At 36.3% G+C, this 13126-nt stretch overlaps 2 protein-coding genes across 3 annotated transcripts in view; one reads left to right on the top strand and one right to left on the bottom strand.

The window, feature by feature from the left end:
* The window catches only part of LOC128024936 (neurabin-2-like), a 28868-nt gene extending 21836 nt beyond the window's left edge, over positions 1-7032 (top strand). Inside the window, exons 5-10 of the mRNA XM_052610824.1 lie at positions 1183-1318; positions 2520-2666; positions 3890-3943; positions 4417-4646; positions 5274-5370; positions 5510-7032. Of these exons, the coding sequence (XP_052466784.1) occupies positions 1183-1318; positions 2520-2666; positions 3890-3943; positions 4417-4646; positions 5274-5370; positions 5510-5563 (718 nt within the window). The 3' untranslated portion in view covers positions 5564-7032. The remainder of the gene's footprint in view (positions 1-1182; positions 1319-2519; positions 2667-3889; positions 3944-4416; positions 4647-5273; positions 5371-5509) is intronic.
* A 637-nt stretch (positions 7033-7669) lies between these two features.
* On the bottom strand, positions 7670-12777 carry LOC128024935 (histone-lysine N-methyltransferase PRDM9). Of its 2 annotated transcripts, none has more exons than XM_052610821.1 (6): positions 12581-12777; positions 11977-12072; positions 11578-11849; positions 11409-11476; positions 11137-11327; positions 7670-10595 (listed from the first exon to the last, which is right to left on the bottom strand). In XM_052610821.1, the coding sequence occupies exons 1-6, from the start codon at positions 12594-12596 to the stop codon at positions 8701-8703; spliced, it is 2538 nt and encodes an 845-aa protein (XP_052466781.1). In that variant the 5' UTR covers positions 12597-12777; the 3' UTR covers positions 7670-8700. The 2 variants fall into 2 exon arrangements, with proteins under 2 accessions (XP_052466781.1, XP_052466782.1); XM_052610822.1 differs by having other exon boundaries at positions 12624-12774.
* Between the last annotated feature and the right edge of the window lie 349 nt (positions 12778-13126).

Below are 13126 nucleotides of genomic sequence, written 5' to 3'. Positions count from 1 at the left end.
AATCAACAAGATCTCACATCTTGTGAAGTATGCATTTTTATCCAGCATGATCACGTGTTCTCTGTGTGACTGTCTGTCAGTGTGAATTGAATGTTTTAAACTTCAAATTCGTGATTTCAAATTATACTGCACTTTATGCATTTGCCCACAGTCATATGTCATTTTCTCAGTGTGCTGTATGTAAAATAAGGGTTACCTTGGCTTTATTTGAAAAATATGATTCCCAATGCACACAAGCTTCTCAGAATACTGAGTGCCAGTTGGTTACAGTGTTTACTTCCTTTATAATTAATTTTCTTAAATATGTATTTATTTGTGAAAAATACTGTCATCTAAAGTATAAGTATGTTTCTTTTACACATTTATTTTTTTTTAATCCATTGTCAAATAATTTCACATTTCTTAAATATTAATAATAATCATTTGTAAAAAATAATATTGGCTTTATATCAGCTATCGGCCCCCCTGCTTTTCAAGATATCGGCATCGGCTGTCAAAAAACACATTTTGTTTGACCACTACTTCATTTATCATATACTAATGATTATTATTATTAAAGTCAAAGTACTTCTTGTGTTTTTTTTAAAAAAGACCCATAAAAGTTAATTAATGCATTAATTATCAAACATGTATTAACATTAAAGCAGCCGTTATTCATGCATGAATCCATAAGACTCTAGTCATGGTAACTTCATTACTTCATGATTAGTTTATGCTTTCAATATGATGAATTAAGTATTAATGTAGGTATCAGTACATTATTATTTATGTAATTTCTAAAGTCAAATCTTCTGTGGTTTATATTAAAAAATATCCCTGATCATTTTGGTTTTTATGTTAACCAGCTGAGCAACACATTTCAATGCAGACTGTCTTATTGTATTGCAATGACTGTTGAATTATAGACAGCTACTGATCATGCATTATCCAAATAGGCATTTTCACTAAAGTCAAACAGCAAAACACAGCCCTTTTAGTTCTAAAGGTCATGATAAGTGGACCTCAGGAAAAACTAAAATGATAAGGAAAAAGTAAAATGATTAAAAAAGTATGAAAATGACTCCTTTAAAGGAAAAATTTTACAGTATAAAGAAAAAGAGAACCATTTCTTATTATAGCGTAGTGTATGAACAGGAAAAAGACTTCAGATTACCACAGTGTAATAAACACCTCTGTTTCTAGGTTTATTATTGGTCGAGAGAAGCCAGGAGAGCAAAGTGAAGTGGCCCAGCTCATCCAGCAGACCCTTGAACAGGAGCGCTGGCAACGAGAGATGATGGAACAACGATATGGCAACTACACGGGAGATGAAGAAGAGGTCTGTGGTGCTTTCCTGTGTGTGTACTTACTTAACCGTACTTTGGGGACAAATTCACTGAAAAGTGATTTAAACCTGACAGCTTTTTTTTTATTGTAAAAGAAAATAATAAAAATAATTAATTTATGTGTAGGGTGTGGAAAAGAGATAAGTTAAACTATTCATAAAAGTCCCCCCCCCCCACACATTCATATATCATACATGTGACCCTGGACCACAAAACCTTTTGTCTTAAGTGTCAATTTTTGTCAATCATCTGAAAGCTGAATAAAGCTTTAGCTTTGCATTGATGTTTGTTAGGAAAGGACAATATTTGGTAGTGATACAACTATTTGAACACCTGGAATCTGAGGGTGCAAATACATTTTAAATAATGAGAAAATAGCCTAAAGTTATCAAAATGAAGTCCTTAGCAATGCATATTACGAATCAAGAATTATGTTTTTATATATATTTATGGTAGGAAATTTACAAAATATCTTCATGGAGCATGATCTTTACTTAATATCCTAATGATTTTTGGCATACATTTTACCCATACAGTGCATTTTGGCTATTGCTACAAATATACCCCAGCAACTTAAGACTGTTGTGGTATATACATATATATATATATATATATATATATATATATATATATATATATATATATATATATATATATATATATATATATAAATATTTCAAATCTGCATACATTACATTTGTTCTTCCTAGAGGTCAGTGTGATTATAACAAAAGGCACGTGAGCCACACTTGGCATTGACAGGTTAATGCAATATCACGTCAATAAATATTTTTGATTGACACTAGACATTGTATTAAAGTACATTTAAAGATTGCATTTAATTAAAAATCACCCTAAAATACTGTGATCCTTTTCCGATGGCTTCATCCTGTGTTTTTAAAACGCAGAACATGCTATGTGTTAACGAATAATAACATTAAGTATAAAACTTACATACATAATAAATGCCATGACATCATATCCGTACCCTGATTTTAGAAAGGAAGTGTATTTAGTTAACAGATGTGAAAGTCTGTATACTTCTCTAGTATATAAGGACATTAAAACAGACACACATACATACATATAAATATATATACTATATATGTATGTATGTGTGTGTGTGTGCGTGTGTGTGTGTTTATGTGTTTAAAACTTGTGACAGAATGCTGTTCCCTTGTCTTTTCCTTCTAGCCGGGTGATTACGGCACTGATGAAGATGAAGACGAGATGAGCCCTACGTACCCTAGTGCCATAGAGGTGTTTGACTTGGCCGAGAATGAGGACATGCTGTCACCAGTAGAAGTGGACCCTGAGAAGCTTGCCCACAAATATAAAGAAGTAAGACACAAATTATGCTGGACAGTAAGGATTTAAAAAAATGATACTGACGAGTATCTAACAAAAAATTACTTGCTTAAAAGATGAAAGTATCCACATTTAATTGTACTTGCAAGCAAAAAATGATTTTTTTCTCTTTTGAAGTAGATGGATAATGTCAAGTGACAGGAAATTTTTTTTCATTAAACTGTAAAAGTAAAATTTTAAAGCAACCTGTTCAGTCTGAATTTTCAGTTTAGTGCTTAAATTATGTAGGGCATAACTGAACTGAAACCAAATCTTATACCTGAAATTTTTTAACTCCTATACTATGGCGCTTGATGGAAAAGTGCATACATTTATGTATGTAGACAGACAGTTTGAACAGACAAACTCAACAACAGCAAATTGCGGAGGTCTCTGCTGATATCTGTCACACGTGTTGGTATGTAAGCAATCACACGACAAAGGAGATATCAAAAAATAGTTTTTAAAGATCCACGGGACAAAAAAAAGGCACATCCAAACACAAATCCAAATAATCTAACATCAATAGTGGACAAAGTAAAAAATGGAGAACACAGCTTTTTAAATCCTGGGAATGAAATCAGTGGGAAACAGAAACAGGTGTGGGGCTAATTAATTAACTAAACAAGAAAATGAACATGACCAAATAAGGAAACTCAGTAAGAACACAAGTCCATAACTGTGACAATATCAAAGACCCTTAGTAGGACTCAAATTAGGGTGCATCCAGTATTTTAAGTATATTAATTTCAAATGCTTTTGCTTTGTCTCTTAGCAAAGATGCACAGAAGGGCCAGGTCAGGATAGGGTGTAACTATTTACATGCAACAAAACTCCACCCACATGAATTATATAACTAGAATACCTTAACCTAAAAAGTCATAGTTCCATCTCAAAAAGCCAGTTTACTAAAATAACAAACTAAAACATTAATGAAAGTGCTGAGATTCATGGCAAATAGCAAAGATTCATTAATATTTATGGCTTTCTGTAAAGACCTCTTTTTTTCTGTAGCTGCAGTAGTTACATTTTATAAGAAGCCACTCAATGAAAGTCATACAAAAGTATTTTCAAACTGTTACTTTAGATTGTCTTTGAAAAATGCATTCTGACGAATCAGTTGTGCTTGGTTTATTTTCCATTAAAATGCTAATTAATTGGGGGGGGGGGGTGTAGATTTACTTACATTCTTTAACCTGTTTTCTACTGTGGCACAGTTGCAGATCAAACATGCTGTGACTCAGGCTGAAATCCAACAGCTCAAGAGGAAGGTATGATAACTTCAATCATGCTTACTGTTCATCGGATCACTGATAGAATGTTGGAATTTCTTAGGATTAAGAGAATGAAAATAAAAATGGTCACCATTTACATGAGATTATATTAACTTCAAATTGTTCATGCTGCTCTTTTACAACAAATGTGAACAGTGATTCAAACGGTCAAACTCCAAAAAGGCACCATAATAGTAGTCCATTTGACTGGAAATTGGAGTTTGTTAATTGCTTATTAATTATTAATTACATTCTTCATTTTGGTAATAGTCATAAAGATTTATAATGCTATTAGTGTGAGTAAATGATGGCAGAATTGCCATTTATAGGCCTTTCCATTTTTCAAAAGAACACATATGGGAGTTTTTCCTCTGACAAAGAGTTCTGGTTTTCCACAGTTGTATACCTATGTTACTATTTGCATGACAAAACTAAAAAACGGAATCACCTGTTTGCATTCATGTGTGAAGCTAAATCATGCAGATCAGGAGAAGCAGCGCTGGCGTGCTGAAAAGGCCCAGATGGAGCGGAACATGCAGGAGAACCGGGAGCGCATGGAGAAGCTGGAGGGATATTGGATGGAGGCGCAGAGTCTTTGCCAGGCTGTGGATGAGCACCTGAAAGAAACGCAGGCTCAGTACCAGGCTCTAGAACGCAAATACAGCAAGGCCAAACGCCTTATAAAGGAATATCAGCAAAAGTGAGAGAAAACACACAGATACAGATCCACATCCATATTCTTACTGAAGGTCCTGTTTAGATTTAACCCTTAATTTAAAGATGAATACATGCACATATATACACCTTTGTTATTTTTTTATTATAATGTTGTGTTAATTGTGTCCAAGGCTAATTAATATACTTAGAAAGTCAATAAATGCAATTAGAATAACATTACAACATTCTAAAAGACACGCAAACTAAATACTAAACACACACACACACACACACACACACACACACACAAATATTTCAAATTTATACAAAGATAGAAATTCCAAATTAAATAAAAAGCAATTCATACAGACAAGTTTGATATATATATATATATATATATATATATATATATATATATATTTTTTTTTTATATAATAATAAAAAAAAAATAAAACAATTTGAAATCCTATAAACTAAACAAACATGAATAAAATATCACATTTCTAAGGACTAGGCACATGTATTTTAAACTAGGATTTTTTTTGTCAAAGATGTTTTTCTTTTAGTCACTAGGCCAAGATCGCACTATACACAGCCAAGAGACTAATTAAAGTATTCAGTATGATTTCAGAAATATATGAATGTCTTTTGCCTTCTGTTTTTCATACAGGGAGATCGAGTTACTGAAGAAGAAAACAGCTCAGCAGAAAACTCTAGAGGAGAGTGAAGCTTCACATAAGGACGAAACAGAACAACTTCAAGACGAGGTAGAGTATTCCTGTAATATTTAGTAATGTAATCAAGTCCTTTTAGTTCCCACTAACATATACATTTTAAAACCTATTGTATAGTTTATAAATATGGCAATTAAACAATTCAAGTCATATAAAATATCTTCTGATACAGGTAACAAGTCTTGAGCCACAGGTCGAGGAGTTGAAGTCACTGGATCCATCGTAAAAAAATTTAACTACTTCAATATAAATGTATTGCAACTGGGGAAACAGAGAATCTGTACTTTTGTCAATATTGTTATTCCCAGTAAGCCCAAGAGTTTCATTCCTCCATCCCTTGATTTCAGGCTTTTTATGCTTTTAGAGATGAATTAATCTCGTTCTTAGTATTGTGAATAATTGTTTTACCCAGCAGTGTTTGCTCTTTAAACCCCTTTGTATTTTCCTCATATTTAACTCTAGGTAATGATTCGGCTGTCACTGATAGTTTCGCCAAAGTTGTTCCTGTAATATTCTAATGTTCTTTTTTAAGTTACGTTAACAATTGGCATACAGCATGCATTTCATGATCAAAATACTACAGTGGAACATTTTTCTGCGTTTCAGTCCTGAAACGAATGAAACAGAAACACTTATTCCACCAGAAGTGTTTCAAAACAATATCTTGTATTTGAAGCCTTTTTTTTAAACTAATGAACTGCCACTTTAAAAAGCTTGTTACTCTTTTATTTCATGTTTGTCCTAATGTCCTTCCTAGGACATTCCTTAGGCACTGTTCTATGTGATAAAACGTTACGTATGATTGGTCTAGATTCTTTAAAAGTGCATATTAATTTAAAATGGGAAGCACATCATTCATGGTGGAATGGAGGGGGAAGTTAATATAAAGTATAAAAACGGTCTTTTTAAGAACCAATGAAGGATGCAGTATTTCAGCTCATATTTTGTTACCTTAAAAAACATCAAACGATATACTTATAGCTTAGCCTTACTATATAGCCAGATTTGTAAGGGGTTAATTTAAACACCTCTGTCCTACCTAAAGCAGTCCACACTTTACCTCTTGTGCAAGGTTTTGGTGACTTGAACCGTGAAAACCAACTGTTGCCTTTTTCTCAGTATTACTCCTGTTCACAGTCACTCTCCAGTGTTCATTTTAAACTTCTTTAAAGAGGCAAAAAAGATGGGAATGATTATGTATGATTATGGGACTGGCCTCCACATGTGTATAGTTTTGCGTGTGTTTTTAATGAATGTGGTTTACATTTAAATGCAGTTAAGAGATCGATCTGTATGGAGCCACAATAGTTTAATGAAATCTGGATACATTTATAAAAGAGGACACAATCTTGATTTTACTGCCTGGAAAGAATCTGCGTCATGAATTGCTCAGTATGATTTGACTTAATACAGCACACATTTCTTAAACTAGATGTCGAAGGAGGATGTCTTAGATACAACAGCAGTGAAATTTACATCTGCTAACATAATCATGTGAAATATATGAAGGAACCAAGAATTATAAATGATTGTGATTGTAGTATTTAGTACGTCTTCATTAGTCTTTACACAGGACTACATTAAATCAATGAGGCATGTAAACAACTTTATTTTAGTGCAAGGCTTGTATGGAAAACACACTCGTGGTTCGTTAATGTGCTTTTATGAAATAAACAGTCAGCTGTGGATTTGTAACCGAAGTGGCTTTGTTTTCTTCAAGTGGAATATGCTCTGTTATGCTCAAAATAACTTATATGGACATATATTGGTAGTCCAACACTTTGTATTTAAATGTGTCAAGGGAGCAGCTGATATGACTGTATAAACTCAGATCTATCTGAGACTGCTTTTCAGTTCAAAGATGACCAAAACTGGGAACATTCACATTACCTAACACTACAGAGAGTGAACTGATACATACGTAGCTTACAATAACCTACATTAAAACGTATGGGACAGCTTTAAACTCTGAAGTGACTAATTAAATGATTCTTTCTGCTGAAAAAGATGTCAGACCATTCAAAATTATCAAGGATATAATTATTTATCTCAAATAAAGTAAATGAAAAACCGTAGCCCTCAAAGATCAGATCCCAGAGGATTTTTCATCTTCTTCAACCTCAATCTTATGTAGCGTTTTCTTTGCTCAGTTTTTCAGTAAAATCTTGAGTATTAAACGGAGCAAATAACCCAAACAATTCAACATAGCGTTTAATATGAATGCATCTGAGGTACAAATACAGAAGGAAAAAACATATTGCAATACATACTCTGCATTAGAGAACTCTTTGTTAGTCAAACAATGTGCAATGAGCAGAGAGAAAGAAAAAGCTTGTACAATTAATTCTTTTATTTTAATGTGCTTGAAGATTAAATTTTCCAAGACAAGAAATTTGCATAGCACCAATGTATGAGCATCTTCTAGTTCTCTGAAATGGTTACTTATCTCGAAGTTCCAAGGGTTTTTGGAGAGATTTTGCAGCAGTGACACAGATTTCATTATGTATAAATCTTACATACAGTACATTAAGATAGTAATCACCTCATTCGTGTGATTTTACATTATCTACACAAGAAACAAGAACTGAAACACGAAGACAAACATGACAGAAACCAATGAGCATCAGAATATTTTTCTTTTAAGAGGCCCATTTTTAACCAAAGCTAAATTAAAAGAGTAATAGTGACAAAGCAGACTGATGATAACTCTCAGGTTGCAAGTTTTGCAACATCATAAAATCACAGTAAATCATGGTGAAAAGTAGTTATCTGTGCAAGGGTATTACTTGATACCCACTATTTAATGGGAGATAAACTTTAATAAATGGACCTAAGATCAGTTGTATGGTCAAAAAACAAAACAAGCACAACAAAAGATGATTGTAAGCATTGTATGCTGCACAGAGGGACATGACACCTTTAAAAAAATAAAAAACTGAACATTTATGCATCTATGCAAACCCAGGAGTTCTCATCCTCAAACCCCAAGTTTCCCATCTCTGAAGTTCTTGACTAAAAGAAAACATCTTGCCACACATACATTTACAAAATGATTTTACTACGATCGTAAGAACATTGTTGAACAATAACACATTTTGTCATTAATAAAATAAAGTTGTCTTCAGCCAAGTTGTCTCATTAAATTGATTACAACCAGCCTAATGACTCCGTGTTTTGGGAACAACTACATTCAGACATTTTGTGCCCCATTACGTTACATACTCAAAAATGCCTAGTTCAGACCTGTCTAACGGACTAGACAAGAACAGGATCTTTTCAATAGCAAAGTAACTTTGTCTTAAAGGAACTTAAATCTGCATTAAAGATTTTAATAAATTCCTCATTGTCTTATTACTACTTTAGTCAGGAGTGCATTTTCTGATGATGCCGGGTGAGATGGTATCTACGAGTAAAGCTTTTTCCACACTGAGTGCAGGGGAAGAGTTTGGTGCCATTATGGATCTGTTGGTGAGCTTTGAGACTTTGTGGCCGACTAAAGCTTTTCCCACAATCGGGACACGTGCAGGGGCGAATACCTGAATGCTTCTGCTCATGCCTCCTCAAATCTCCCGACTGCCTGAAGCTTTCGCCACACTGTGAACACAGGAAAGGTTTTTCACCCGTGTGTGTGCGGAGGTGCACATTCAGTTGTCCGGCGTGGACAAAACTTTTGCCACACTGCTGACACGTGTAAGGCTTTTCTCCGGTGTGGATGCGCTGGTGTTGCTTGAGGCTATTAAACCAAATGAATGCCTTTCCGCAATCTGGGCACAGATACACCCTCTCTCCCTGCTTGAAGCAGCTGTGGTTCTTGAAGCCCTTGATTGTGCTAAAGCTCTTGCAGCATTGGCTGCAGCTGTGAGGCTTTTCAACAGACAAAACACCCCCTTCTTGGAAACTCAGATACTTGACGCTCATTTCTGGATGGTGACGGCGGATGTGTTTGTAAAGATAGCGTTCATCTGTGAAAGAGAAGGGGCAGTATGTACAGGGAAAGATGGTGGCATCAACAAGGGCTGAGCTCTGGCGGTGGGCCTTGCAGCGTGAGTGGCTCTGCTGGTGGCGCTTCAAGCCAGAAGACTGGGTGAAGGACTTGAGGCACAGCGTGCAGCAGTAGGGCTTCTCCTTGGAGTGGATGGTGCGCTCATGGCGACGAAGGTTACACATACGGTTGAAGTAAAGGTTGCAGTGAGAGCAACAGTAAGATCCGTCTCCCTGCTGAATGCACTCATGGGCTTCAAGAAGATCTAAATTATTGAAAGCTCGCAGGCACTCACCACAGACATGCTGAGAAGCTGGTGCTTCATGTGGTTCCTTTGGCTTATTATGATCTTGTACTCCACATTGGTGAGTTTCCAGTGTCTCCAAATCAGAGAACGCTTGTTCACACTCGGTGCAGATAGATAAAGTCTTCTGCACTTCATCCACAGCTGCATTCTTGGGTTTAGGTGGTCGCCCCCTCGGTCGGCCAAGAGGTACTTTTTTAGTGTGACTCCTGCCTCTTAAAGTGTTCTTCACAGGCCTTCTCCCTCGAGCAGGAGGTTCATAGGTTGGGTCATGCTCGTCAGTATTTTTCTCAGCATCACCTCCAGTCCCTACTGCTATTGAGCCACTCTCAACTAAACGAAGATACTCTCCATGGTGATGCCGTTTCAGATGCTGATACAAATTGACTTTGGCCACAAAAGAGAAGGAGCACTTTGTGCAAGGGTATATATCAGAAGGTCTGTCAGCATCTTTCTGTCTCTTTTCCTCCCCCTGGTGGATTTGTTGGTGTCTTTTCAGCCCTGTTGCCTGACTAAAGCACTTCCTACAATGGCTGCAGCAATAAGGCTTCTCTTTGGAGTGAATAGTACGCTGATGTCTCTTCAGATGACAAGATCTCAAAAAGTTACGGCCACATTCACCACATTTATTCATTTCATCGAGACCTGTCTGACCACTCACACCATTACTGCACGTGTCAGACAAATCAGCGCAATCTGACTTTTCTGAGTGATGGATGGGTTGTCCATTTAGGGTTGAAATTTGATCCTGACAGCTTTCTATTACTGGCTCCGTATGGGTTGAAGGAGCCTCATCAGATGGCGGAAGGCACTGGTCGATGTCCACAGACTCAAGCGGCTGTGTCTGCATGAAGTGTGCATACTCATCGGGATGAGAGCGCTTCACATGAGCATGCAGATAAAAAATGGCTGGGAAGGAGTAATGGCAATAAGGACACAGACAGTCCTGACTTGCCTGTTCTTCAGTTGTTCCTGAAAAAAGAAATCAATTTACTGTAAAGCCAATAGGACATGACAGATAAACAGAAAATGCATAACATTCTCTGCATGTACAGACGCTATCCCAACAAAATAAAACTGAATTGTGCTGATGATGTCAGCATTTCCAGCTAGCATTTTTTTTTTTTTAATCGCATTTTAAATCGCAAATCACAACGACAAAAAAATAAATAATTTTTTTTTTAAACACCTTCTTTGGTTTTCCACAGAAGAAAGAAATGCATACAAGTCTGGAAAAGCTGACACGCAACAAAAATCTGAACTGAGATGGGGAAAGAAAGCTACTGCCTGTCCCTAAACCTGCCTTCCTCAGTTACTGTTTTAAACGCTCTCATGTTTTCCTAGTAGTGTCATTTTAGCTACTATCAGACAGTGGAAAGCAATTGGATTACATCAGGAATTATTAAATAATATCTGGATTAACTGCACATTATGTGACATTATTTAAAGAAGCATTCATATAAAAGAAACAGAAATGTAACAGAGGTAAAAAAAAAATCCAAGATGTAGTTACCTAGAGAAATGCATTTTTTATCCCAGATCTTATCCCAGATGATGCCAAGTCCTTGAGCATATTCCTCTGCATACCAAACTCTAAATTCCTGCCCTGGGCCAATAGGGCGACAACAACGGAACAGAATACGTCCATTTTGCTGGAATGCAACAAGATTCTGCTCCGTCTCACTCCTTGAGCACACCACAAACCTGAAAAGACAAAAGATTGAGAAAAATATCAAACAAATGGGTAAACTACAATCCACAACAAAAGCAAACAGAAGTGCTTACTTCATCCAGTTAGAGTGAGTGTCTCTTTCTGCATCTATGTAGGTATACTGATTATTGCCTCTGTAAACCTAGAGAGAAAATGGCATTAATATTTGTTTAGCCAAATGCTTATATTGATATTGCTGTTACAACTCTTAACAAATAATAAAATGGTAAGATTGACACTCACTACCCAAGAGAAGGCACTATCCATTGCCTTTTCCTGAGAGGTCACCTCTCCATCAAAAGGTCCAAAATGCATCCCCAAAGGCACAGTCTTGCCTTGGTTGAAAACTCCAAGTCCTGCATTAGAGATGCCCGATCGACCGATAACCAAGCCTTGTGGCAGCGTCAGCAGAGCTCTCTGAGGAACGCCCATAGCTGCTGGCGAGTCACATGTGAATAATGGTGGACCATGAACCTTACACTGGTCAATGAAGTGATGGTGACACATCTCACAATCTGCCAAAAAAAGCGAAGAGTAAGACAAAGAGAGGATATTGCAGACAGAGAAAGTGTAAAAGATACAAGACGTTTAAATTAGGAGTAACGATCTGCATATTTAGGTTTGTACATGTTAATTACTCACAGAAATGTTGGTCATTAAACATGCTATCCTCCTGTCCCTCCATCATCACAACAGAGCCTTCTATCTCTAAATTCTGCTCAACGCTTGGTGGAAAATCTGTCAAAAACAGTTGAAAATAGAGTAGATGCACACAATGTTGTTGTTTTATTAACATATTAAAGTGCCAACATTACGAAGCAAAAATGAAGACAAGTTATGGTGTTATATATGTTTTGTTAGACCTAAACCTCGCTTAGAAAAAGAAAAGAATACAGCTAAATTAAGATTCAAGATTAAAGTTTCAGTAAAACAGCAGAATAACATTGCATTCCTCCTGGCATTGGCAAAATACAAAGTAAAGGTATATTTGCTGTCGTGACAGATTCTGGTGACCTTGTTTTAAATGTTAAAACAGCAGTAACATAAATGGTATATATATATATATATATATTCACTAAAACCTTTAATCACTCTTTGTTCAAAACACACATATAACACAACTAAGACAAATAAACAAAATGTATGCAATTAATGTGTATATGTCGATTTGAGCCGCTAACATGGTAGGTCTGTAAATAGTTGGCTAACTAACAGTTACTTCGACTGAATATACGACAACACCCACCGGGACTGTCCGACATTGTTTCACTGAATGCAGTAAGTCGCACCTTTTGGTCCTTAAAAATGTACGCACATTCGGACACGAAGGTTAATACGCAGTCCTTTTGGACGTTCAAGCTTACTAGTTAACGTTAGCTAGCGAACAACAACCCAACTCAGCGCTTCCCGAAACAGGAAGTTGTAATATGTCCTCTGTCTGTGACGCCATCTTCTTCTTCTTTAGTTTTTTTTTTGGCGCATAACAGTCTAAATGTATAGCGCTCTCTACAGTACACTGCTGTTGTGCAGTCATGTAGGCTATTCTGGCGCTGGGTCTCCAGCTCCTCCAAAATTCTGTTAACACTTACCTGGTTCCCTAAAATCCAGATCAGGTGACAACATTGTTTTTTTTTCTGCAGGTGGTTTTTCCAGCTTACTCACCCATATGTAGCACACTTCGAATTGCACAATGTTCTTGAGGTTTTCATGTAGTTCATGTGTGTTCATGTGGTGCATGTGGTGTTGTGGGTTGGGATGGGTGGAAAGGGTCCTGGTTTCAGGAGCCAGGGTT

This window comes from Carassius gibelio, chromosome A12 (genome assembly GCF_023724105.1).
Source record: "Carassius gibelio isolate Cgi1373 ecotype wild population from Czech Republic chromosome A12, carGib1.2-hapl.c, whole genome shotgun sequence".
Taxonomy (NCBI): Eukaryota; Metazoa; Chordata; class Actinopteri; order Cypriniformes; family Cyprinidae; genus Carassius; species Carassius gibelio.
The sequence above is the reverse complement of the archived record's forward strand: the minus strand, read 5'-3'. Positions and strand labels throughout refer to the sequence as shown.